Below are 26,486 nucleotides of genomic sequence, written 5' to 3'. Positions count from 1 at the left end.
AGAATGTGTTGTATATGGTTCTATATAGCACCAAAAAGGGTTCTGCTACTGTTACAAGCTTGACATCATAACAATAGCAGAGCCCTTTTTAAAAAGGTTCCCAATAGAACCATCTACAGCACATTCTCCAATCTGAAGATCGCTTCCACAATGCAAAGAACTCTTTAATCACGCCATGGGTTCTTTGAGTGTTCATGGTTCTACATAGAACCATTTTGTGTACTGCCTTTGAAGAGCCATCTTTTTTGAGAGTGGGTGTTGCCATAGGAGATGAGTCTGCAGACCACAGTGGAAGGAACAGAGTGACTGTGCAGTGCAGTGAGGAGTCCAGGGGGAAGTTCCACCGCTGAGGGCTGAGGATGCCACAGCAGCGAGGCCTGGCCTTATGGGCATGTTCAGAGCTTAAGGAAGGACCTGTCAAGAGCTCAAAAGATCAAACACCTAGGCTGTTGTGTCTCTTAACGTAAATTCCAGAGGTGTACTGGGAGCTCCACGGCAGTGGACCCTGCAGGGCAGAGTGACCTTGCAGGCTGAGTGTCATCTGTCAGACTGTGACCTGTAACGAGAAGTAGCTCAGACAGGGATCTTCCCAAAGCACATGATCAGCAGCAGCGCAGTGAGAGAACAGGGTGAAGGGAAACAGAGGGAAACGTTTAAACAGATTAGAGCGCTGTGGAGTCTTCAGGGTCCTTCCTCACTGGACTCAGATGTGATATAACGTGATATAATTTATATAATGTGATATAATATGTGATTTATATGATGTAAAACATGCTACGTGTTATATTCAGATGAAGTAAGTAACACAGACTGAAAATCTACAGACCCTGAATTAAATGCATGATATTTACAGTCATATGCAAATACCATGTATTTTTTTACATTCTCTGTATTTTCAACACGTTCTCTACAGGAAACACACTTAAAAATGGCATTTTAGTGCAGAATTTCTATTTATGTGCAGAGTTTAACATATTTAGACCAAATAAATCATGAAATATAAAATGTGCCATTACTTTTTCCCAAGCCATGTTTTATCACGCTATTATCTCTTTATGTATATTTCCCTATATGTTCAATTCAGCAAATAAACAGTAACTGTGCATTAAAATGTGCAGTAGTGTGTTCTCTGTAGAGGATGTGTTCACTCATTTACACTCAGACAGTTTGGTCAACGGTTAATTTAATTTAATTTCATTTAATTTAATTTACAGCGCCTACAGGCACAGCAATGAACAAATATCATCTGCATTACTGTTATTACTCTCAGCTGTTGCTATAGCAATGATGACATACGTCCCAGTCACAGTTTTATAGGAAACTAAAAGATGTCTACAAATGCCTGAGATTTCTATAATACAAATCTAGAGCAATCTGTATTATAATATTCCTGTAGTGATGTTATATAATAATCAAAGAGTAATTATTTTAATAATCTATAATATTTGTTCAGTATCCTGTAGTAAACTATAATAATTGTTTATAATAATCTATAATATTTGTTCAGTATCAGTAAATAAATAAATAAATAAATAGTATATTTTGGGGCTATTTTGAGAAACATCTGCTCATAATTTGAAGCAGTAGCAGAGCCGCGCATGCGCGGCAGCTGTCAGGGCGCACAGCGCATGCGCGCAGCGCCTGAAAATGAAGGCGGCTTGGAGGCAGCGGGAGTAAATCCGAGCAGGTAGGAGCGAAAAATACGCTTTAACGGGGCCGCGCGGCGTCTGCGGACCCCGGGGGGATGAGGGCAGGGCTCAGTCCGTCCTTCAGCGCCGCGCTGCTCGGGTTACAGTGCGGTGTGAGCGCGCTAAAGGCTAACAGAGCCGCAGACAGACGGGCAGCGCGGCGGGTCTGTGCAGAACGTCCAGCGTGTCCAGCGCCGTTTCAGTGACTGACAGCTGTCAGTCAGGCTACAGATCACTTTCAGCTGCTTAACCTTAACCTGATGGCTCATGCATGAGGTCGGTGACGAATGACAAGTTGGCTTCACGTTCGCCGCCTTCGTATTCGAATTTCCCGTTCCACCTTAAGTGGCTTCACGTTCGCCGCCTTCGTATTCGAATTTCCCGTTCCACCTTAAGTGGCTTCACGTTCGCCACCGTCGTATTCGAATTTCCCGTTCCACCTTGAACGGCTTCTCGTTTGCTACCTTATTCAGATTTCCCGTTCCACCTTAAATGGCTTCAATTCGCCGCCACCTTATTGAAATTTCTTATTTGAATTTCCCGTTCCTCCTTAAATAGCTTCTCATTCGAATTTCCCGTTCCACCTTACTGGCTTCTCATTCGCCACCTTCTCACGGCGCAGCAGTCACAGGCGCCAGAATGTAACTGGTGCACTATTTAAGGTGGAACGGAAAATTCAAATGAGAAGCCATTTAAGGTGGAACGGGAAATTCTCAGAGGTTTTGGCGCACTGCATTGCTGTCTCGACACTGACAGGTGAACAGAGGTCGAGGGTCTCTTAATGCTCGATATGAAGCAGCTCCCCCTGCTTTGGTGTATTATTGACCTACCTGCAGCAGCAGTGCCCACCTGCCTACCTGTGCATGAAGGCCACTGGCTCCAGTATCACCTGTCCTCATCTCTGGGCTTATAGCTAAGTCTGTTTATAATAAGCCCAGGCTTACGGCTCGTGCAGCTGACCAGCAGTGATGATGCGGCTCTCCTCAGCGCTCCCGTCTGATTGGCCTTCTGTACGAGTTTCTTCTGAAGTGAAGGGTGTTAATGGGGAGTTTGTGCTGCAGTAACAGCCTCTGCTCTTCTGGGGAGGCTTCACATTAGATGTTGGACCATTGCTGTGAGTATTTGATTGCATTCAGCTACAAGAGCATTGGTAATGTTGGATGGTCAGTTCTGGAGGCATTGGTGCTGGCCGTTTGCTGCTGTTGCTCTTTGGTTTCTGTAATGTGATTAAGACCCTGCCGTGCTGGCGGCCCACCGTAGCTGACTCCTCTACGGTAAGAGGCTCAGCGGGCCTTACCTGAGCCTTCCTCATGTAACGTGCACCGTGACACGACAGCCGCACAGTCCACCACCCTGCGCCTTTGTCCTGTGGTTCAGCCTGTGTTTAAGGTGTTTAAAGGGCTCGTATTCCACGTTTCCTGTAGAAGCTCTGCTTTTAACGTTTGTTTGGGTTTATGTACCAATAACTGTTTTGCAGCCTCTCTTTATCCCTTAAAGTTTGGCTATTGTGCCTTTAAAACTGATGTATCGTCGCCGTCTCCAAAATAATAAGTTAACAGGAAAAGGCAAAATAAAAGATTTTTAATTTACGTATTTTATGTTGATTCATACATTGTAAAAGGCAGTTGTCATGTTGTAGAAAGATAAAAATCTGCAAAAATAGAGAATTTTTTTGGGGATGTGTAATATATGTGTTTGGATATGTAAATGAGCTCTGTTTATATTGGCTGCACTGCCATTCAACCTTAAATGGCCTCACTTTCGCCACCACCTTATTCAAATTTCCGGTTCCACCTTAAATGGCTTCTCATTCGCCACTTTCTTATTTGAATTTCCCGTTCCACCTTAAATGGCTTCTCATTTGAATTCCCTGTTCCGCCTTAAATGGCTTAAAAGGTGTTTAATGTACGTATTTTGGAGATTTTCTGTTGATTCATTGTAAAAGACAGTTGCTGTGTTTAATTTGTGTAGAAAAATCTCGGCAAAAATAGAGACATTTTTTGTGTAAAATGTGTGTTTGAATATGCAAATGAGCTCTGTTCGTATTGGCTGCACTGCCATTCAACAAACAGTCCGGAGTGAAACACTCCTCATAACTTCAGTGTGAGTGGGCGGGGCTAAGCAGCTGTAGGCTGAATAGTTTTGTGACATCACAAAATGTTTTGTTAAATTCAAAACGGGCTGTTTTGGCAGCATAGTTGCCACTTATTGACGGTCTGGACTGGTTTTGAAACTTCAGTTTACATACTGTGTCAAACTTTTGTTTGAGAATATTGAGAAGTTTCAGTTTTCCGTGATATGGGATCTTTTAAAGTGATGTTTCGCCAAAAAATGTAAAATTTCCCCCGGCTTTCTTTCTGCTACCCCAAACAATCAGTCGACCAAGACGTGTTTGTGTCTGAAGTTTCCTTCTGTAGCTTTAGCTCTGGAGCTACGAGGCTTATGTAGCGAACAGTTAATGGAAGCTTATACTCCACCAATTAGCATGGTGCTAACAGCATTGCTAAAAGATAACATACCCACCTCAGACCGAGGGAAGTGGTCCAGTAACCTCTATCTCATAGACTTGATTTTGTGGTTTCTGACTCGGCATGAACTGTAAACATGGACTAACGACAGGCCGAATTCAGGCTGCTAATGTTTTTAGCTTCGTGCTAATGCACTTTAGTCCGTGTTTATAGATGACAGTGAGGCTGCGTCCTAATTGTGTACTACGCACTAATACTATACTGTATATACTGCATAATAATCTTAATAGTGTGAGCTCGACAGGTTAGTACACAAAATATTAACATACTACGCCGTTCTTACTGACAGGAAGTGACGAACCGTTGCTATGACAACGCACATCATAGCAAGCTGCACTCTGAAGGCTCGCCAACAAATTAACGTGCGTTCACAAACAAACGCTGACGAATGAAAACATTAGTAAGTTTAACGCGTTTTTTTTTGTTCCTCTGAGTTACGAGACTGTTAAAGAGCTGAAATATGAATATTGCTCCATGTGAGCTGAAGCTACTGCGCTCTGAATTCCCGTCATTAGACTGGCGGCCTCCTTAAGCGGGTTTAGGCAGCGCACATTTCCATGTTCAGCCTGAGGGGAAATGAAAAGGAGTCCGAACAGAATCAGCAGGTTTCCCTGCAGCTCTCTGTTCTTCACCTGATGCTCAGTGAAACCCGATAGATCTCTCCTTTTAGCTGGATTTGAAAAGTTCTACAGACGAACCTGAACTCGGGCTGATTCGGTACCGACTCGGCTTAATGATCCCTGCTCACCCTGATAAACTGATTTAGGCTCTCAGAATGTCCTCATCGTTATTTTAATGCTGGGAACATTTTTCTCAGGACATTCGTCAGCTTTTTGTTCGACTTTTCCCGTTCCACCTTAAATAGTGCAGCAGTCACGTTCTGAACTGCTGCGCCATTTAAGGTGGAACGGGAAAATTCGGACAAGCAGCCGGAGAAACAGAAGCTGAGTTCAGCTTCATGGAGGGTTGAAAGGCCTGATATGAGGAGGTTTCTCTATTCCTGCTTAACAGCTGAGAGACATTAACTTAACTTTCCTTTTTAGAACCGACAGGTCAGTATTTTGTCTCATTTGCTGATGTTTGTGATAGCCAGTCACAGCTGCTGCACCATTTAAGGTGGAACGGGAACATTCAAACAAGAGGCTGCAAAAAAAGAAGCTAAACTCAGCCTCGTAGTTTAACACGGGTAGTATTTTTGACCTATCAAAATATCCCACCTAGAGGTTTTATTTACGGATATACCTGTAATTATGCGCTACGGTAGAACATTTTGATGAGGTAGCACAGCTCGTCAGAGCAGCGGCACAGCCCGGCTTAGATTCATGTAGCTTAGTGACATCGCATACATGCGCAGTAGCTTTAGCTCGCATGTAGCAATATTAGTATTATAGCTCTATACGACCTCGTAATTCAGAGGATCCAGTGATGTTCGAGAGAAGAATCTTCACAGGACAGAACATATCGGGTTCTGAACATGTTTATTTAACACAGGGGGCGCTAGAGACGACTTTTCGAAAACTCTATTCATTCTGGCCATAGAGAAATGGAGCTCAGACCCAAAGTTCCTAATATGGGCATAACGACTACAGAATGACGCACGACTACAGTGGACTATACTCAAAAACCGACTGGTTCTAAGTCTGCATTGTGGATTTTTGAGTATACTCAACTTTGACACTTGTGACTGTACTACATACTACATACTCAAACACTAGTTAGTATTAATACTAAGTGCACAGTTGGGGCGCAGTGTGAGTCATAGAGTCAGAAACCACAGAATCAAGTTTATTAGAGATGCTGATCGCCTCCGCACAGTCTGAGACGAGCGCGAGATGATTTAGCTATCCAGTTAGCACCATGCTAATCGCTAATAAGCTTCCATTCCAGCCTCGTAACTCCAGACCTAAGACTGAAGAAGCTTCAGACACCAAACATGTCTTGGGTGACTGTAAGGCTGGGCAGTGTGACAGGGGGCAGTCATGGGCTGTAGGTTAGGGAACCAGCCTTGTGACCGGAAGGTCGCCGGTTCGATCCCCTCAGCTGACAGTACGTGACTGAAGTGTCCTTGAGCAAGGCACCCAACCCCCAACTGCTCCCCGGGCGCCGTGGATAGGGCTGCCCAGCGCCCCGGGCAAGTGTGCTCACTGCCCCCTAGTGTGTGTGTTCACGAGTGTGTATGTGGTGTTTCACTGCACGGATGGGTTAAATGCGGAGGTCTAATTCCGATGTGTTCAGACACAGTTGGCTAAAAGGTTCATTTCATTTCAGTTATTGTGATAAATTATGTCACAATACTATACAGTGTGCTTTTCTCAACATACTGTATATCGTCAGTACTTGTAATCACTGACCAACTGCATGTTTCACTGTAAAGAGAGCAAAATTAGTCCTGTTTAACTGGACTTAGTGCCAAATACTGAATAAAAATCACTGTGTTCACAGTTTTTGATAGTATTTTTAAAATACAGGGTCTTTTTCTCTGTTCCCACCAATCAGATGTCTGAAAAAGCTCCAATTTCCAAGCTCCAAAATTGCTTGGCATGAAACATTTTTACATTAACTTCCATTGAAAGTTAAGACTGTTTTTGCCCTTTCCTGTAAAGTTGTTTTTTCTTTGGTCAGTGAGAATATGATAATTAATGGTCAGCTAAAATTTCTTAATGGTAACAGGTCTAGTTGCACTTTTGGCAGTGGCTAACGCTGAATCTAGAGCTGCGCTTCAGTAAGAGTGTATTTAAACCTGTGTAAGCTGTGAATGTAGGTTATGGAGCATTCATTACAGTTAGAGGTGGGGGATGGCAAAAATATGATACCACAATAATTTCTTGATACACGATACATCATGGCATTTTGGGTTTTTTGAGGTTTGATATGTTGGAACAGCCAAAAAACAACCAGAAATGCCACATTTAAACACTTAAACCATCAAAACTACTATTTTTATTCAACATTTTGCATACCGCACAGCACTAAATCCAATTAAGCCAGAATAATTAGCCCTCTTTTTTAATAAAAGTACTGACAGTATCCACGATGTGCTCAGAGAAGCATGTGGCGACTTAAATAATCACAATAATGATCAATATCGTCATATTGTCCAGCCCTAATTACAGCTAAAGAGAGATATTTATTTATTGATCAAACCTGACGAATCTACTCAGTTTTTGTAGCAAAAACAATCCAAATTCTTTTAGCCTTGTGCTACCCTGGTTTAAAGTGGGGTGGGGGGTGGAGGGGGGTGGTCAGGAAAAAGCTATCAGGATGAAGGAGGAGAAGAGCAGAGGGAAAGGGAGACGGTTTCCTGTCTGTAAAAATCTAATAAAGCGTAATTGTTTAATGCGGTTGGAGCGTTCCTCGCTCGCAAATGTGCACAAAAACATGCACACAGATCATCCCGAGGGAGCGAGCAGCGCCGTTACGCAACACACGTATGTTTTTCTCTCCGTTTCTCTTTTTCCTCTCTGACGCTACAGCCTCTAATCATCACACAGGAGTGAGGCAGTGAAGTCACAGTGTCACAGTTTCGTTCACTCTCAGGAATAAAGGTGCTAAACTGTCTCTGGGGCAGTTCCCCTCTTGTCACTGGGGTGGAACCCTCAAGGGTACATCTCAGTTCCTTTAGTCAGGGAACATAACTGAACCATAATCCACTGAAATGATATGTTCTAAGCTGTACTGACTCCACACACCCCGTCTCGTCTCCAGGTTTTTATTTTACTGTTCTGTTTAAAACATTCGGTTATGAAAAGGTACAAATACGAACTTTTCACCTGGAGAAACTTATTTAAGGTTCACAATCAGACCTTAAAACCACTGTTGGAGCTTTGAGGGAACATTTACACTGTTTGTACCTTGATAAACGAAAAATGTACCTGAACAGAACCTTTATTACTAACAGTGTACTGGGTAATGTAGAAGTTCATACTCGTGTAGTATTATTTAAAATAACATACTGAAACCCAAACTTTCGACAGGCAGTACTTCTCACTCTCACTGTCTGAACAGAACCTCGTATCTTCATTTTTGTTGTTGTTTTTTCAGAACTTGATCTCCAGCTGCTGTTTACATTGTGTGAACCTTTCATACAGAGCTTTGATCAGGCCTGAACATTTGGTCCGAATACAGCCGAGCCCGACCCACCACTCCTAGTTCTGAGTCTAAAACTGATCAGACTCCAACAAAAACCTCAGAACCTCCCCTCACTGTGCAGACACTATAATAGCCTTCATTTGATTACGGATAAATAAAATGATATAATAAAACAATCAGCAAACCTCATGTGATGTCCAGCAGTCTGATGAACACCGCTTTGGCTAAACCATCGTCTCCTGTTTGATTTCTACCCATTTTCCCATAAACGTGGGCCTCGAGTGAGTGACTCCAGCAGGGCAGATTAAAACTGCTTTAAGATAGTGAAAGTAGAGAGGAAGAGGACAGTAAGGAGGTAAAGTAAAGCAGGGTAAAGTCAGTTAAAGAGGAACTCATCAGATTTTTCTACGTTTCTACATAATTAAACAGTTAAGATGTAAACAGACTTGTCAGAGTGGTTCAGAGAGGTTCAGAGAGGTTCAGAGCGGTTCAGAGTGGTTCAGAGCGGTTCAGACTGGTTCAGAGAGGTTTGGTGTGAAACGCTCTGTTCTAGAGAAACTTACTGATTCAGAACTGTTCACAGTGGTGGTGATAGGAACCAGACGTCCACCTCTAAAAGCTCCCTCACAGAAAGTTCCTACATGAGATGGTTATGAATTCACTGCCTGATTTCTGGGGCTGAAAGATTAATAATTTTTCTGTCAAAATCGCAGTTTAAAAGTGTACCATTTTTTTATCTCAAGAGCCGCAATTTTAATTATAGCCATTGTTTATTAACAATATTGTCTTAATCGGTGAACATTAACCTAATATCAGAGCTTGTAAACTGCCTGTAGATGAGTTAGACCAGTCAGAAGCAACCAAACGACTATGTCGCTGCTGTCAGAAGAAAACCTCGTATCTCCAAAATGGTAACTTTACAGGAGAAGGAAAAAACCTACTTTACTTTTAATGTAAGTCAATGGAACCAGAACTTTTTACAAGCAATTTTGGGCCGTTTCTTTTGGTCCATTTGTAATGAAATTTAGATATAATATAAAGGCCAACAGGCTTTTTCAAGATATGTCAAAAAACTTAAAAATGACAAAAATGGAGATACGAGGTTTTCTTCCGACAGCAGCGATATGTTTGTGACATCACAACCACAATTAATTGGCAGTCTGGCACGATCAGTGTTAAAGTCTCAAGACAGACAAAGTGGATGTTCTGGTCTTCTTGGGCAAAATAACAGGCTGGACTTCAGTTTACAGAAAACAATCGCAGTTTAAATCACAGTCGCAATATTAATCAGAAAAATCGTCTGAATTGTCGTGTTCTCCTACAGTCTAACTGTGTTTGAGTTGGAGAGCCGTACACAGAGACAGCTAACCACCAAGCGGAAGCTAACCAAGCAAAAACACTGAGCTCTCAAGCTGCCTGTCGGTCTGTCTGCTTATCTGTCTGTCTGCCTGTCCGTCTGTCTGCCTGTCATCTGTTCGTTCATCAGTTCATTCAGCAGCCAGCATTGTCTAGAAGTAGATCCAGCAGTAAAGTGAATAAGAACCTTCTTTAAGGTTCTCCATAAAGGCCTAAAAGCTGGATGGTGTTTGTAGTGAGTGGACACAGTGGGGGTCTCCACCACCTCTATATGTAGAGCCTGTTTCACTTACTCCACCTGTGTTTAGTTCAGTGAGTCGCAGGCTGGGAGCATTGGACTGAGGGCTGTCAATCAAGTATGCTCATTAGAATAATAGGCCACACCCACACAGTTCTCAGATAGGGCTGATCAGTTAATTTAAGTCATGTTTTATTATATTTCTGTCTTGTTTTTTCATTCAAACTTTTCTGAATATAGACAGAACAGCCAGAACATTGGAACCTCCTCCTCAAGGTCAATTCTGTAGACACGTGGAGGTTTGAATGTTACGGCTGATCTGTGTACAGTTTAACACTCAATTTTAGTGTCACGCAGACATTTTTAATATTTCACTCTGTGAGAATCCAAACATGAAACTTGAATCTGACCCAAGCTTCTTTGGTCCCTTGCAACTGAGTTACAGGGTAGTGGTTGAAATCTTCCCTCTGAAATGAGACCCTCAAATAAAAAGAGCATCACTTCATTAACAGCTACCAGCGCTGCTCTGTAGGCGACCCTGCCAGTCTGCAGTGACAGCAGAGGAGGGTAAAGTTCAGCTCCTCACTGCTGGGCTTTAGTTACATTTAGGGCATCATATGACTTCAAAGAGGGGGGCAATTATTTATTATCACCCACCCCTAATTCTTGAGTGATATGAAGCTGAAGTCAGATATTCTCCAGCTTCTTGTTCACATTTTCCCGTTCCACCTTAAATGGAGCAGCAGTTACATTCTGGCGCTTCAGGCGTCAGAACTGCTGGACTATTTAAGGTGGAACGGGAAAGTTAGCTAGCTACCGAAACATTAGCATACTAATAGCAGTTTTTATATTTGTTACAAAGAAAATAACCAAAATACACTGAAACCACATTAAACCGAGATGATACAGTGATTATTGTAGTTTTTTATCAGAGAAAATTCTCACATTTGTGGGTTTCTTTGGTCTCTTGTTCTCCATCTCGCCGGTTTTTCTTTTTTTCTCATAACTCTCTGTTTGGAGTCTCTGAAACACCTCCATTTGGAGGGTCATGTAGTCCCAACACTTCGCCCTCCCCCTCTATCTCAATAAGAATCAGGACAGCCTACCCCTAGAACGAGAACGCACAAAACAGAGGGGTAGGGCTGAGCGGTAGGGGCGAGGGGTGAAATGGGACTGGACCGAAGTTCGTGCCTGACTGAACAAATTTTAAGGTCTAATTTTATGCTGAATGGACAAATAGAAATGGTCCAGAATCACTTGGAATAAATCATGTTCCATTAAATTGCAATCAAAACTGTTGTTTTTGCCCTTTTATATGAAGTTGCCATTTAGGATGTACAGATACGAGCTTTTGTGCTGACAGTGATGTGTTTCTCTTCCTTTTCTCTGCAGTGGAGGACGTTATGGGTGGTTAGTCTCTCTCTCTCTCTCTCTCTCTCTCTCTCTCTCTCTCTCTCTCTCTCTCTCTCTCTCTCTCTCTCTGGCTGATCAGTTGGACGAGCGTGTGCTCCTAGAGGTCAGAGGTCATGGCGGCGGAGGAGAAGGAGGACTTCGGTGTGTTTCTGGACTGGGCTCAGATGGGAGACGTTTCGCGCGATGCTCCCGCCGGTAAGACCGAGTATAAAGACCCTGAAAGAGCTGAAGCAGCACGCACGCTCGGGCCAGTGGGCCAAGAACCACCCCCAGAGGGCGCTAGTGTACCGGCAGCTGATCAAAGCCCTGCCTTGCCGTGCGGTCACTGCCGACGCCGCCGTTTACCGCGACATAGTGGGAAACTCCAGCAGCAAACGGAACCCGGCGAACTTCCCTCTTCCCGAGTTTGTGGACGGAGCCGCGGTGCCGCTCTACTGCCTGAAGCCGGAGGCCGCCGGTTCGGTTCACGCCATCATTTCCTGCGTGGCGGGCGAGTTCCCGGACGTTTCCCACTGCCCGGCGCTGCCCGCAGTGGTGGCGCTGATGCTGCACTGGAGCCCGGACGAGTCGCAGTGTTTCGAGGCCGTGGGCCGCCTGCTGGCCTGCAACGAGCCGGGCCGCCGCATGCTGGACCAGACCTTCCTGGCCTACCAGTCGTCCTGCATGACCTTCGGCGACCTTGCCCACAAGTACTGCCCCGCCGCCCACAAGCTGATGGTTGCCGCAGCGACGGACGTGCTGGAGGTGTACGCGGACTGGCAGCGGTGGGTTCTAGGGGACCTGCCCTTCTCCCACGCCGCCAGGGTGATGGACGTGTTCCTGGTGGAGGGGTACAAGGTGCTGTACCGCGTCGCTCTGGCCATCCTGAAGTTCTACAGGAAGCACAAGGCCGCGGGGGGAGCCACCACCCAGCAGGACTCGGCGGGGGTCAAAGCTGACATCCAGGTAAGGATGGACCCCCAGTATCCGGGGGGGGGACAATATGCCGAAAATATAATGTCACGATAGTTCAAGCAGTTTTCGCCATGTGATATGTCACATTAATTTTTTCTGACATCTGATATTTTGAGCTGAGAGTTTGTTTGGATTGTTTCTGTTGCTGGCCGTGTTTGCAGCCTGGTAAACAGTGAGTGAGTTCAGTCTCAAATTCCCTGAGCAGCTTTTTTTATGAAATTTTAACACAGTGTAATACACAGCTGATATTTTCAAATCAAGTCAAAAATAAAAAAAAATGAGATACATAGAATATAACACAGTTTTATTTTCAATATAGGCCTAAAACAAATAATAAGATTTATATATTTTTTTATTTTTTTATATTTTTGTGTGTTAAGAAAAAGAAATACGGTAAGCTGTATTGATAAGAGTGTCCGTATTGATAACCCCCCTGTCCTGCCCGCAGGCGTTTGTGCGGGGCATCAGCAGCTCTGTGACTCCTGATAAACTGCTGGAGAAAGCGTTTTCCATCCGACTGTTCAGCCGTAAAGAGATCACCCTGCTGCAGCTGGCCAACGAGAAATCCCTTCAGCAGAAGGGCATCACCGTCCGACAGAAGAGGTACAGCAGTAATCAGTGATCAGTCATCAATCTCATTGATCAGTGTTTAATGCTGGAGAGCCGAGGCCTGTGAATGGTCATGCTGCTGTAAAAGAGGTAGACTTTACTCACAGTTTCCCCTCTTACACTGGATCTAGTTGATCAGTCGAGTCGTGTTTGGGGTCTGAAGTTTCTCCTTTAGTTTCAGCACTGGAGCTACGAGGCTAATGTAGCAGTAATAGTAATTAAGGAATATAAGCTAATAGTGCTGGGCGATATGGCCTCAAATCAGTATGACGATTTATTAAATATTTTACCTCGATTATAGTTAATGAACGATTATATTGTTTTTGTTTTTTCTGTTTGTTTTTTTTTTTTACCCTCATAGTTCACTGACAAGGTTTGTACTGTAAATATGTTCTGCATATCTTAATGTAATTCGTCTAAACAGCCAGATCGGAATTCACGTGGCTTTACGTCAGTCCAACTCGACATTCGTCATGATCTCGCACTCCTGAGACTCAGAAACATCTGGGCTGATATTTCTGTACAGAAATTATTAGAGACTCATCCGAAACCCCCCGTGTTCAAAGAGATTTCTAAAGAAATGTCCGAACACGCCGCAGGAGAACGAGGCTGCAGCGTCAGAGAACAGTTAAAAGCCTAAAGCAAAGTTTAAAGAATCCGAGGACGCGAACCAAAGAAGTGACCGCGCCCTTTTTACGGCTCGAACACATTCTGGCTGATGAGCCCAGCTGTCAGTCAGTGGAGCTTCATGATGGCTCCTGTGATGCTGGTGAAGATGAAGCTGATCCTCCGGGAGCAACAGTAGATCCTCTCTGATTTGTCCTCTAGCGACCCCCTTCAGGACTGAGTGTTTAGCTGCCACAGTAACGTAAGAGCGCACGGGGAGTTTGTACCGAAGGGCCGAGCGTTTGCCGTGTGTTGGCTGAGTGCGGTCATTTGCATTTGCGTACTCGTGTTCAATGTTTCTGGCCTTACAGTGATCAGCAGCTTATCACAGCACATCAACTGCTTCAATCTAAAGACCATCACTGATCCATAACATACTTAGCACGGTGTAGCTCATTACCCACATGTACATTCATGTGTTATTAGCCACATTAGCCTCAAAGCTATCTCCAGTGCTAAGACCAAAGATGTAGACTTCAGACGGTAAACGTGCCTTTGATAACGGAGCTCATTTTAGGGGTAAAAATGGGGACTTTTTAAAAATAGTTTACAGAACTGATCATTTAAACATCAGATCTGCAGCAGTTAATCTAATAGAGAGTTTATAAACATTACGAGTCTGCTCCCGTCAGTAAGAGACGTGCTTATCCACAGAGCAGTCAGTCAGGGAGCTTATCTGTGTCGCAGAACCTCCTGTTTCACGCCGCTGGTTCTGTTTACATCAGAAACACTGCTGTGAACCTGTTTGTCTGCTTCTCTCTGTCTGTCTGAACTTGAGTTTGACTTTTCCTTTCGTTTCTCACTTCACTGCTTTTCTTTTCCGTTTTGTCATCCGTCATCCTTCCTTTTGTTCCTGTGTTTCCTGCCTTCAGCATCAGGTACTCTTCATCTCTCTCTCATCTTCATCATCAGCACCTTCAGCACTCGCTCCTCTCTAATGTGTTACTGTGTTAAACACTCATTAGGGCTCAACTGATGTGAACGTTTCTGTCATCAGGACTGATTTCCTGTTCTTCAGTGGTCAGGACCCCCATGGACCCTCACAGAGCAGGTACTATTTGGGTGGTGGGTCATTCTCAGCACTGCAGTAACACTGACGTCGTGGTTTGGGTGTACCACCCAAATAGTACCTGCTCTGTGAGGGTCCATGGGGGTCCTGACCACTGAAGAACAGGGTAAAAGGGGGCTAACAAAGTATCAGAGAAACAGATGGACTACAGTCTGTAACTGTAGAACTACAAAGTGCACCTATATAGTAAGTGGAGCTGATAAAATGGACAACTGACCGTAGGCTGCAGCCGCTACACGAGAGGTGAGGGAGTCAGCGTGTCTGCACTGTTTGAACGTTGATTAATCTGAATTTATCTGCATACCGGTGTAACGGTAATGAGGAGACTACCGGTATAACGGTAATGAGGAGACTACCGGTATAACGGTAATGAGGAGACTACCGGTATAACGGTAATGAGGAAACTACCGGTATAACGGTAATGACAAAAGTCAACACCTTAAGAAGAATTTCAACAGGTACATCACCTGCTACTGTTCAGAGGTGTAACAATTCTGAAACCAAGACCAAAACCGCAATACAAAGAGAAAGAGACCCCAACCAGCCTGTCACCTGTTCAGCTCTCATTAGGTTGGTTTATCTGAAGTTTATCTACCGTGTTCTTTAGTGTTCTCCTCTTTACTGTTCTCCTCTTTACTGTTCTCCTCTTTAGTGTTCCTCTCTGTACTGTTCTCCTCTTTACTGTTCTCCTCTTTACTATTCTTCTCTTTAGTGTTCCTCTCTGTACTGTTCTCCTCTTTACTGTTCTCCTCTTTACTATTCTCCTCTTTACTATTCTCCTCTTCACTGTTCTCCTCTTTACTATTCTCCTCTTTACTGTTCTCCTCTTTACTATTCTTCTCTTTAGTGTTCCTCTCTGTACTGTTCTCCTCTTTACTGTTCTCCTCTTTACTGTTCTCCTCTTTAGTGTTCTCCTCTTAGTGTTCCTCTCTTTACTCTTCTCCTCTTTACTGTTCTCCTCTTTACTGTTCTCCTCTTTAGTGTTCCTCTCTTTACTCTTCTCCTCTTTACTGTTCTCCTCTTTACTGTTCTCGTCTGTACTGTTCTCCTCTTTACTGTTCTCCTCTTTAGTGTTCTCCTCTTAGTGTTCCTCTCTTTACTCTTCTCCTCTTTACTCTTCTCCTCTTTACTCTTCTCCTCTTTAGTGTTCCTCTCTTTACTCTTCTCCTCTTTAGTGTTCCTCTCTTACTCTTCTCCTCTTTAGTGTTCCTCTCTTTACTGTTCTCCTCTTTACTGTTCTTCTCTTTACTGTTCTTCTCTTTACTGTTCTCCTCCTTACTGTTCTCGTCTGTACTGTTCTCCTCTTTACTCTTCTCCTCTTTACTGTTCTCCTCTTTACTGTTCTCCTCTTTACTCTTCTCCTCTTTAGTGTTCCTCTCTTTACTGTTCCTCTCTTTAGTGTTCTCCTCTTTACTGTTCCTCTCTTTAGTGTTCTCCTCTTTACTGTTCTATTTACTGTTCTTCTCTTTACTATTCTCCTCTTTACTGTTCTCTTTACTGTTCTTCTCTTTACTGTTCTCTTTACTGTTCTTCTCTTTACTGTTCCCCTCTTTACTGTTCCCCTCTTTACTGTGGAGAACATAGTTTATAATATTTAAAACCTTTTGGCTTTTTTTATCAATACTGATTAATCAGAGGAGTCTTAATCAGCTGATTTTATCTGGAAAACTGATGAATCAGTCGAGCCCTAATGCTCAGTCACTCTTTCTCACTACAGCTGATGTTCAGACCTGATCTGCTGAGCTCAGATCTCTCTCTGTACAGGCGTAACGTGCAGTTAGCTGTGAACGCGGAGAACTTCTGCTCGGAGATCGTCAGCGCGAAGGAGATGAAGGAGATCTGGTCCTGGATCCCTGAGCGCTTCGCTCTGTGCCAACCTCAGCTGCTGTTCACCACATCGACACACGGCTGCAGCTTAAACAGGTACGCTGCACCAGGTGGAGGAGGAGGGGAGGCGCTGAGTTCCCTGGGAGTTTTTCACTGATGATGCAAGGCAGTGCAGGAATCTGTAGCTGATTAGCAGGATTAGCAGTTAGCGTTCTCCTCCAAGCGTGTTGAGCTGTTTGGTGACGTTGCATTAGCGGCAGTATGAGAGGATGTGATGGAGCTTCATGCGTCTCAGAGGAAGAACATCACCTCACTAGACTTCACCACCCCAGCTTAGTAGCATCATGTTATATATGTGTGTTATTGTGGGGTAATAGAGTACAAGAAAAAAAATAGGTTAATAATAAAATATGTATAATATATATAATAATTGTTATTTAGTTTCAGTATTTTAGTTTTACTCAGTCTAATAAGTGCCCAGGGTGCTGTATGAGCAGAACGCTATTAACGGTTCTTTACTGTAGTTCTAACCAGTCACCACCTGGAGCAGAACTGTAGAACAGGAAACACACCTGTTCAGAAACAGCTTAAATAAAAAAAGATTTCATTTTTACATGGGAGAGATTCACAGCTGGTACTGGGCCTTCCTTTTTTCACAAGACAGAATTGTAAAATAAAAATGATCAGAATGTAAATATAATAATAATAATAATAATAACAATAATAATAATGCTGCACTTGGCGACCTTTGCCGTGTGTTCTGTGCTGATTGTGTGTGTTTCAGGTTTTATTCTCACTGTGAAGGATATGAACCCACACTGCTACTAATCAAGACCACAGACAGAGAGGTAATATACTCTCTCTCTCTTCTCTCTCTCTCTCTCTCCCTTTCTCTCTCTCTCTCTCTCTCTCTCTCTTTCTCTCTCTCTCCCTTTCTCTCTCTCCCTCTCCCTCCCTCTCTCTCTCTCTCTCTCTCTCTCTCTCTCTCTCTCTCTCTCTTTCTCTCTCTCTCCCTTTCTCTCTCTCTCTCTCTCTCTCTCCCTCTCTCTCTCTCTCTCTCCCCCTCTCCCTCTCTCTCTCTCTCTCTCCCCCTCTCCCTCTCCCTCTCCCTCTCCCTCCCTCTCTCTCTCTCTCTCTCTCTCTCTCTCTCTCTCTCTCTCTCTCTCTCTCTTTCTCTCTCTCTCTCACGCTCAAGTGTGTTGAGCTATTGAGTTTTCAGAGCTGTCTGTCTCCTGCCATGGCAATTTCACACCGTTCTGTTGCCGTGGAAACTATCAGGTTGTGATTGGTGTGTTTCTGTGTTCAGGTGTGTGGGGCGTTCCTGTCGACGGACTGGGAGGAGAGGAAGAGGGGCGGTAATAAGCTGAGCTACTTCGGCACGGGGGAGTGCTTCGTCTTCAGGGTGAGTACTCCACACTGTCTGTAGGACACTGTTTGCTGTCCGGTGTTGACCAGAGGAGGATAGATTCCCCTCCTGAGTCTGGGTTCCTCTCAAGGTTTCTTCCTGTTGCTCTTAAGGAGTTTTTCCTTGCCACTGTCACCATCGGCGACGCCCATGGGGGCTCAGACCGGGATTTTTCTGTAAAGCTGCTTTGTGACAACACCTGTTATAAAAAGCGCTACATAAATAAACTTTGCTTGCTTGCTATCTATAGAATACGACGCAGTCTAGAAAAGATACATACATATTCTGTTATATACAGAATGGTGATCTATAATCAAATGACATTTTTAAGCAAGAAAGTGTTGTTTTCCTGTGGGCCTTCATGTTCTCTAGTCATAAATAAGAACACTATCCATAGAATGGGACACTTTCATGGGGCAGTAGTCCGTAGTGGGATGGTAACGTCACTAAGTCATAAAAACACAAGTGGAAAAAGATTAACTTAACCCAATAAATAAAATCAAAGAATCAAACATTTCCAAGTTATAACCGATATAAATATTAACAGAGACGTATAAATAAAAACATCACGGTCTCAGGCTAATTAAACGTCATCAGTTTGAGACAACGCAGCCACGGACACTCAGTGGAGACAGTCAGCCAGAGATGGAGAGCTTCCTCAGGGTGTTTCTCCTGCCTTGTTCAGTACAAACATGTCAAATGTTTTTCTGTAGTTTGTGCCGTTTTGACGTGAGTGAACATTCCACCCATATTCGGCTCTGAAACAAACAGCTGAACCGGTCCGGCAAAACCCGCGGGTCTCAGTCCGCTTCCAACCAAACCCTGTTCAGTTCGCTGCTGGTGGGACACGTTTTATGATGAAATGAGGAAGTTCATCAGTAGAGCTGTCATTCCCCTTCTTCTAGCAGCACGTCAGCGCTTTACCGGCAGCATTTTTCTGACTCTTTACAGACTCTCATATCGTTCCTGCAGCTCGAGCTGCAGCTGATTAAAAACGACAGCCGAGCCTTAAAATCGCAGCAAAGAGATGTATTTTATTTCTGGCCGAACATCAGCGACCTGAGTTAAACTGAGACTGGTAAGCCAAAGAAGCAGAGATCAAGTAAGGTCGAGTAAAACTAAAGAGACTCCAGACCAAACGGTGACTCCTGTGGGAGACACAGGAGTGTTTTCAGCTCCAAATCACGGTCCACATCTACATCTGCCTTTTTTTCGTTTTCCCCCTTTTCTGACTCTGCAAACACGTTTTATTTTAACCTCATTATGTTTAACATATGAAAATTTTGGTTTCTGTGACTGAGTTCAAATGGACAATCTGAATTTTTTAGGACCCAATTCGCAGGTTTTCAGTGTGAGCAATGAAAAAAAATCCCCAAAAAAGCTGATTTTAGTTTTTCTGTGGGCCGCTGTGCTTTAAAGTTGTAGACAGGTGAGGCTTGGGGTGAAAAAGGTTGAGAACCCCTGATCAGACTCTGACTATAAATAGGCTGCTATCGTATAGTCAGAGTCCTATTCTATAGACAGTGTCACGTTCTATAGATGGGCTGCTATTCTATAGAAGGGGACTTGACCTATAAAACAGGACTCTGATTATAGAATAGCAGCCCATCTATAGAACGGGACACTGTCTATAGAACAGGACTCTGATTATAGAATAGCAGCCCATCTATAGAACAGGACACTGTCTATAGAACAGGACTCTGACTATAGAATAGCAGCCCATCTATAGAATGGGACACTGTCTATAGAAAAGGACTCTGATTATAGAATAGCAGCCCATCTATAGAACGGGACACTGTCTATGGAATAGGATGCTATCTGTAGAATAAGACGCTCTATAGAATACAAAGATAGAATAGGACACATCTATAGAATGAGTACACTGTCTGTAGAGCATCACTTTAGAGAACATACAGAATAGGGCGCTATCTGTAGAAACACTGTCTGTAGAATGGGGCACTATCTGTGGAACAGGAGACTCTGTATGGAATACGACTTCATCTGTAGAATATGACTATATGACTGTCTATAGAACAGGTAATACGTAAAGACAGAAAAAATCAAGGTGTAAACTTTTCTGAAGTGGAAAGAAATACTGTAACAAAAACGTAAGAAACTGACAAGATAAGCATTTTAATAAATCTATAAATGTGAACATAATTATTGATAAATATCAATGTTTTCGTTGTTTAAGATCACAGGTATTGTACAGCACATCTGAAACACTTTCCATCTGTGCCAGAGGAGGGCGACAAAGACTCAGAGCCTCTTCACACTGACTCTGAGCAAAATGCAGAGCGGTCAAGCATCAAAACTGAAAAAAGAAAAACGATAAATGCTACTTAGCGATTTGACAGCTGTTACAGATCATTCCAGCCGTATAAAACATAGTGTGAAGCCACACAAATGAAAGTATATATCTGAGCTGATATAAGTGTATATGCTGAGGTTGGCTGTGGTTCTGCGCTCTGAAGAAATTTGTGCAGCATTAATTTGTGACACATTAATCTACATTATCTTCATTAATCTAGGTATTATTTATTTATTCATTCATTTATTTATTTATTTACTTCCATCAGTTCCACGGTTTGCATAAATTAACTGTAACTGTTCTGTCTATAAAAAGGTGTTAACCTAAACCTGTAACCCTCAAAATATCCTTTAGTTATATATATCCTTTAGAGTTTAAGTACAAAAGCAGCAGCTCAGAGATCTAGCTACGTTCTGAGTAACTTCTAGAACTGCAGTAGAACCTCTCAGAGTCCATCCAGCATCTCTTGGCAGGGGAGCTGACGTTTGTAGGACTCTGTTCTTCTCATTTTGGTCTAAAATAAAATGTTACACTCTTCAAAAAAGATGGTTCTTCAAGGTTTTTAGTAAAGGGAATGGTTCTTTGTGGAACCGTTTCATGCTTAAATGGTTCTGTGCATGGTGAAATTGTTCTTCAGATTGATGGAGGATGTGTTGTATATGGTTCTGTGTAGACCCTTTTTGAAAATGGTTCTGTGTAGCACCAAAAAGGGTTCTGCTATTATTACAATGTCAGGCTTATAACAACAGCAGAACCCTTTTTGGTGCTATATAGAACCGTACACAACACATCCTCCATCAGTCTGAGGAATCATTTCACAGTTCTAAACAGAGCCATTCATGGTTCTAAACAGAACCATTCCCTTTACTATTTTATTTTAGACCATAAAGACAAGAACAGAGTCCTACAAACTTAGGTTCCTCTGCTGAGAGATGCTGGATGGACTCTGAGAGGTTCTACTGCAGTTCTAGAAGTTACTCAGAGCTTAGCTATTTCTTTAGGCTAAGCAAAGTACATTTAATCACGCAAAGGGATCTTTGAGTATTCATGGTTCTAAGTAGAGCCATTCCCTGTACTAAAGAACCCCTGAGGAACCATGTTTTTAAGAGTGTACAGCTCCAGAGAGACAGGAGTGAATGACATTAAACCCAGAAAATAGAACCGAATGTTAATGACTGAAGTGGAACTGGACAACTTCACTAACACACTTAGCAGAAGTAAAAACATCATTTGGAAAATCCCAGGAAGGGAAGTTTTCATGCTGCAGTGCTCCATTTGTCCTCCAGGGGGCAGCAGTTCTCCCTCCACAGAACTGAGGAAATGTTCGGCTCACATGACTGACGAGTCGTCTCCGGATGACGGTCAGTCAGCAGGACGCGGACTGCAGTCACTTTATGATCACGGCTCTCATTTAACTTTAACTCTGAGTGTTATCATATAAAGGAGTGTCAAACTGAGGACCTTCTGGGCCAAAGTGCTGTCAGTGCTGTCAGCTGATCAGTGTTTACCCTCATCTAACACTCTGAACTCAGTTCATGAAGGCCTTGATAGTTAGCTGATGAGCTGAATCAGGTGTGTTCAATGAGGTCTGCAGTGTTTTGGCCCGCGAGGACTGGAGTCTGACACTAGGTCTGCAGTGTTTCGGCCCACGAGGACTGGAGTCTGACACTAGGGCTGGGCGATATTGCAAAAAAGTAAAATCTCAATTATTTTCAAATTCATTAACGATTCTCAATTCCGTTTTTTTTTCTTGCATAACGCCATTGAAAAAAGACACAGTTTCTTTTTTGCACTTTAATTTAAAAAACTGCAGAAGTGCAAAAATAGTAACAGCACCACCTATAATTATTAAATTCTGCAAATAGCGGTTACTTTTAAATCCTGTCAAGGGACTCAAACTGTGCAAGCACAACAAAATTTGTAACCAAAAAAAATTAAATAATTAAAACACAAAAGAACCATCTTAATTAGTGATATTCTTTTAAGAATACCAGGCCTCTTACTCACCGGGGTATATTTTGGTTTGTCCATCTGAATTTACATGACCAAATCGTAAGGCAAATTATTCAGTAACTGCATGAAATAAATGTACATTTTTATTTTATTTATTTATTTATTTTTTGTAAAAGTTCCCCTCAAATTAACAGAGCATGTGTTTTATGATCACACATACTGCTATATGCTTACAATTTACTGCTGAAAGCCAAAAATCTCAGACGCTCTTTGTATTATTTTATAAAAATAATGTTTACAGAGCAGATCACTGAAGAGACGCCATCTGTTTATAGTTTATAGCCCAGATTTGTGGAAAAATGGGTCACAAAAAGTTGTGAGTTCAGCTTCTTTTATTATAAGGGTTTAAAATTACATCACCATCTATTTGACTGGAAAGAAGACAGTTACAGCTCTCATACGACCCCCACCTTAGAATGAAGCTTATGAAATATGAAAGTTATTAAGAATATGACGAAGTGCGTTTTGGAACCACCGGTGGTCTCACGGAGTTAAAAAGGTTAAAGCTCACAAGCAACTCTCACTTTAAGTACTGTGCCAGCATGACCTGCTGACATTAAGAAAAGTGCAAAAGCACAAAGTTCTTTACAGCTTTCCTGAGAGGAACACGAGCCTGTCTTCTGTTTCAGGCCTGAGAGACGCCCTCTGGCAGGTAACGATGTTCCCAGCCGCACTGAAACTCCCTCATTTTCATCGTGTTGTTTCACTCATTGCTCCTGTTCCGCCGGGTGTTTGTGTCGTAAGTGCTGGAACAGATTCGTCGTACACAACTTTCACTACATGAATTTGTTCAACATCTGACTTTTCAAATCCAAACCAGCTCCACATTTGAGTAGTTTTTGTTGGTATTTTAATTAAAGTATAAGCAATGTAAACTTGTACAATCTCGACTGTCACATTTCTAACATCATGTGAAAACGTTAATTCGAATTAACCGAATTAATCGTGAAAATCGTCCAGCACTACCTGACACGTGCTATAAAAACAAAGGTGACCTTGACCTGCAGCCTTTATAGTGACCACAGAGAAGAAGCGCTGAGGTGTATTAGTGCGTACATTCAGAGAGACACCTTATATCCTGCCCTCGTCAACAGCACTCATCATTACACTAAACACCAAAACTCAACCTGAAACTCTCCCTTTAAGGTGTGTCAGGCTCCAGTCCTCGCAGCCCGAAACACCGCAGACCTCGTTAAACACACCTGATTCAGCTCATCAGCTAATGAGCAAGGCCTTTATGAACTGAGTTCAGACTGTTAGATGAGGGTAAACGCTGATCTCCGCAGTGCTTCGGCCTGGAAGTTTCCCAGTTTGACCTGCCTGCCCATTTAACATTGTTTTTTTCCCCAGTGTGTTAAATTAACTTAATTAACAGTAAGTGTGTATTAAATTGTGCAGTAGTGTGTCTCTGTAGAGGACGTGTTCACTTATTCACACTTAGACAATCAACACAAGTGGAATTTGACCGGGGCGCCCAAACTTTTGCACACGCCTGTATGGTTGGACGGTCGCACCACCATTAATGCCCAGAGTGAGTTTTATTTGGAAACAGGAAACAGACAGTGAGATAATGAACACTGAGGTAACGGACAGTGAGGTAACGGACAGTGAGATAACGGACAGTGAGATAATGAACAGTGAGGTAACAGACAGTGAGGTAACGGACAGTGAGATAATGAACACTGAGGTAACAGACAGTGAGGTAACGGACAGTGAGATAATGAACACTGAGGTAACAGACAGTGAGGTAACGGACAGTGAGATAATGAACACTGAGGTAACGGACAGTGAGATAATGAACAGTGAGGTAACGGACAGTGAGGTAACGGACAGTGAGGTAACGGACAGTGAGATAATGAACACTGAGGTAACAGACAGTGAGGTAACGGACAGTGAGGTAACGGACAGTGAGATAATGAACACTGAGGTAACAGACAGTGAGGTAATGAACAGTGAGGTAACGGACAGTGAGGTAACGGACAGTGAGATAATGAACACTGAGGTAACGGACAGTGAGATAATGAACACTGAGGTAACGGACAGTGAGATAATGAACACTGAGGTAACGGACAGTGAGGTAACGGACAGTGAGATAATGAACAGTGAGGTAACGGACAGTGAGGTAACAGACAGTGAGATAATAAACAGTGAGGTAACGGACAGTGAGATAATGAACAGTGAGGTAATGGACAGTGAGATAATGAACAGTGAGGTAACGGACAGTGAGGTCATTGACAGTGAGATAACAAGGAGGTAACGGACAGTGAGATAATGAACAGTGAGGTAACGGACAGCGAGGTCATTGACAGTGAGATAATAGGGAGGTAACGGACAGGGAGGTAATGAACAGTGAGATAACAGTGAGGTAATGAACAGTGAGATAACAGTGAGATGATGGACAGTGAAGTAATGGACAGTGAGATGATGAACAGTGAGATAACAATGAGGTAACAGACATTGAGATAATGAACAGTGAGGTGATGGACAGTGAGATAACAGTGAGGTAACGGACAGTGAGGTAGCTGACAGTGTGCCTCTCTGTGTTCCAGATGAAGCCGGAGATGGAGCGCTACGAGTGGGTCGTCATAAAACACCCCGAGCTGGCCAACTCGGCCCAGGCTGGGTCCGATCAGCCCGACCAAGAGGCTAATGATGCTAACGCTAACTCACACAGCCTCCCCGTAGAGTCCCCGCCCACATCTGCCACTGACACCGCCCAGCTCTCGCCCTTCCTCGCCGCCCGGCACTTCCACCTGAATGCCCGGAACACCTCCATGTTCATGGCTGGGAATGTGGACTCCATCATCATCGGTGAGTGACGGAGCCGGCGCTGACTTTAAACCCTTCACACGTACAAAACATCATCACAGCACTGATCAGATCTGCTTTAAATAATAAAGAGGCCTGTAAAGCAGCCCCGCGTGATAGAACCATTATCAAAATACGATCAATAAGTATCAATAACGAGCATTTGAGGCATTTTTGATCAAATTATGTTGCTCTGCTTCTCAATCCAGTATAAACAGCAAAGACTCGGGATACTAGTTGGTGCTGTGTGTCTTTCTCTTTAGACGTGGAGGGAAAAGAAGTCTAGCCGTTCACTTGCAGCAGCACCAAGGCTAGCAGAATAGCAGAGTTAGCTAGGTTTAGCTGTTTTCAGGTAGCAGAGTTAGCTAGCATTAGCTTTTTTCAGGCAGTAGAGTTAGCTACACACACACATCATCTGTGGGGTGCTGGAGCCTATCCCAGCTGTCATTGGGCGGAAGGCAGGATACACCCTGGACAGGTCGCCAGTCCATCGCAGGGCATAGAATTAGCTAGTGTTACCTATTTTATTAAGCAGAATTTGCTAGCATTAGCTACTTTGAGGTAGCAGAGTTAGTGTTACCTATTTTGAGTTAGCATAGTTTGCTAGTGTTCCTGATTTTCAGGTAGCAGTGTTAGTTAATCACCATTGAGCGATGCTGAAACATGTATCCTGGTGAGGTTTTAGCCCGTATGGTCCAGCCCTGCTGTAAGGTCGCAGTAGTGCGAGTCGCTGCAGCCCTGCTGTTCTGACCTGCTGTGTGTTTGTGCTGGTGCTGCTGTGTGTCCTCCTGTCCAGGTGGGGGCGACGGAAACGCTCTGTATATCGACTCCGAGCTGAATCACGGCCGGACGGGCCGCTGCGCCACCTTCGACAACCCGCCGCTCTGCGCCGAGAGCTTCCAGATCGCCCTGCTCGAGGCCTGGGGCTTCCAGGACGCCATGAAAACCTAACGGCCAGTCGCCACACCGGAGACCACCGGGGTTATCGGGGTGACCAGAGTCAGACTGACCCCTCTGGGAGAACGCTTCTAAACTGAAGTTCTGCTTTAAAGCGATAGTTTGGGGAACAACGGAATTCACAGTTTCTCCGTTCAGCCCAATCGAGGGCTTCTGTAGCACTGGAGCTACGAGGCTGACGTAGCTAACAAGTATTGGAGGCTTATGTACCAATTGGACGCTGCACTCTTAAAGAACATGGTTCTTCAAGGGTTCTTTAGTAAAGACAGTGGTTCTGTATAGAACCATGAACACTGAAAAGACCATTTACACGCTTAAATGGTTCTTTGCATGGTGAAATGGTTCTTCAGACTGATAGAGAATGTGTTGGATTTGGTTCTATATAGAACCTTTTCGAAAATAGTTCTATATAGAACCAAAAAGCATTCTTCTGTACACTCTTATAGATGGTACTTCAGGGTTTTTTGGCAAAGAAAATGGTTTTATACAGAACCATGAACGCTCAAAGAACTTTTTGCTTCATGAAAGGGTTCCTCAGATTGGTGGAGAACATGC

At 43.5% G+C, this 26,486-nt stretch overlaps 1 protein-coding gene across 1 annotated transcript; it reads left to right on the top strand.

Moving 5' to 3' along the window:
* The first annotated feature begins 1,622 nt into the window (after positions 1 to 1,622).
* Positions 1,623 to 26,486, top strand: tbc1d24 (TBC1 domain family, member 24). Its single transcript, XM_036580589.1, is given in 9 exon segments — positions 1,623 to 1,687; positions 11,292 to 11,530; positions 11,532 to 12,257; positions 12,715 to 12,869; positions 16,375 to 16,533; positions 17,222 to 17,285; positions 17,744 to 17,839; positions 24,716 to 24,977; positions 25,771 to 26,486. Coding segments are annotated over 8 exon segments (1,722 nt in total). The 5' UTR covers positions 1,623 to 1,687; positions 11,292 to 11,425; the 3' UTR covers positions 25,926 to 26,486.

The sequence above is a fragment of the Colossoma macropomum genome, unplaced genomic scaffold, assembly GCF_904425465.1.
Source record: "Colossoma macropomum unplaced genomic scaffold, Colossoma_macropomum, whole genome shotgun sequence".
Taxonomy (NCBI): Eukaryota; Metazoa; Chordata; class Actinopteri; order Characiformes; family Serrasalmidae; genus Colossoma; species Colossoma macropomum.
Note: the sequence above shows the minus strand (reverse complement) of the source record. Positions and strands in the feature narration are given on the sequence as shown.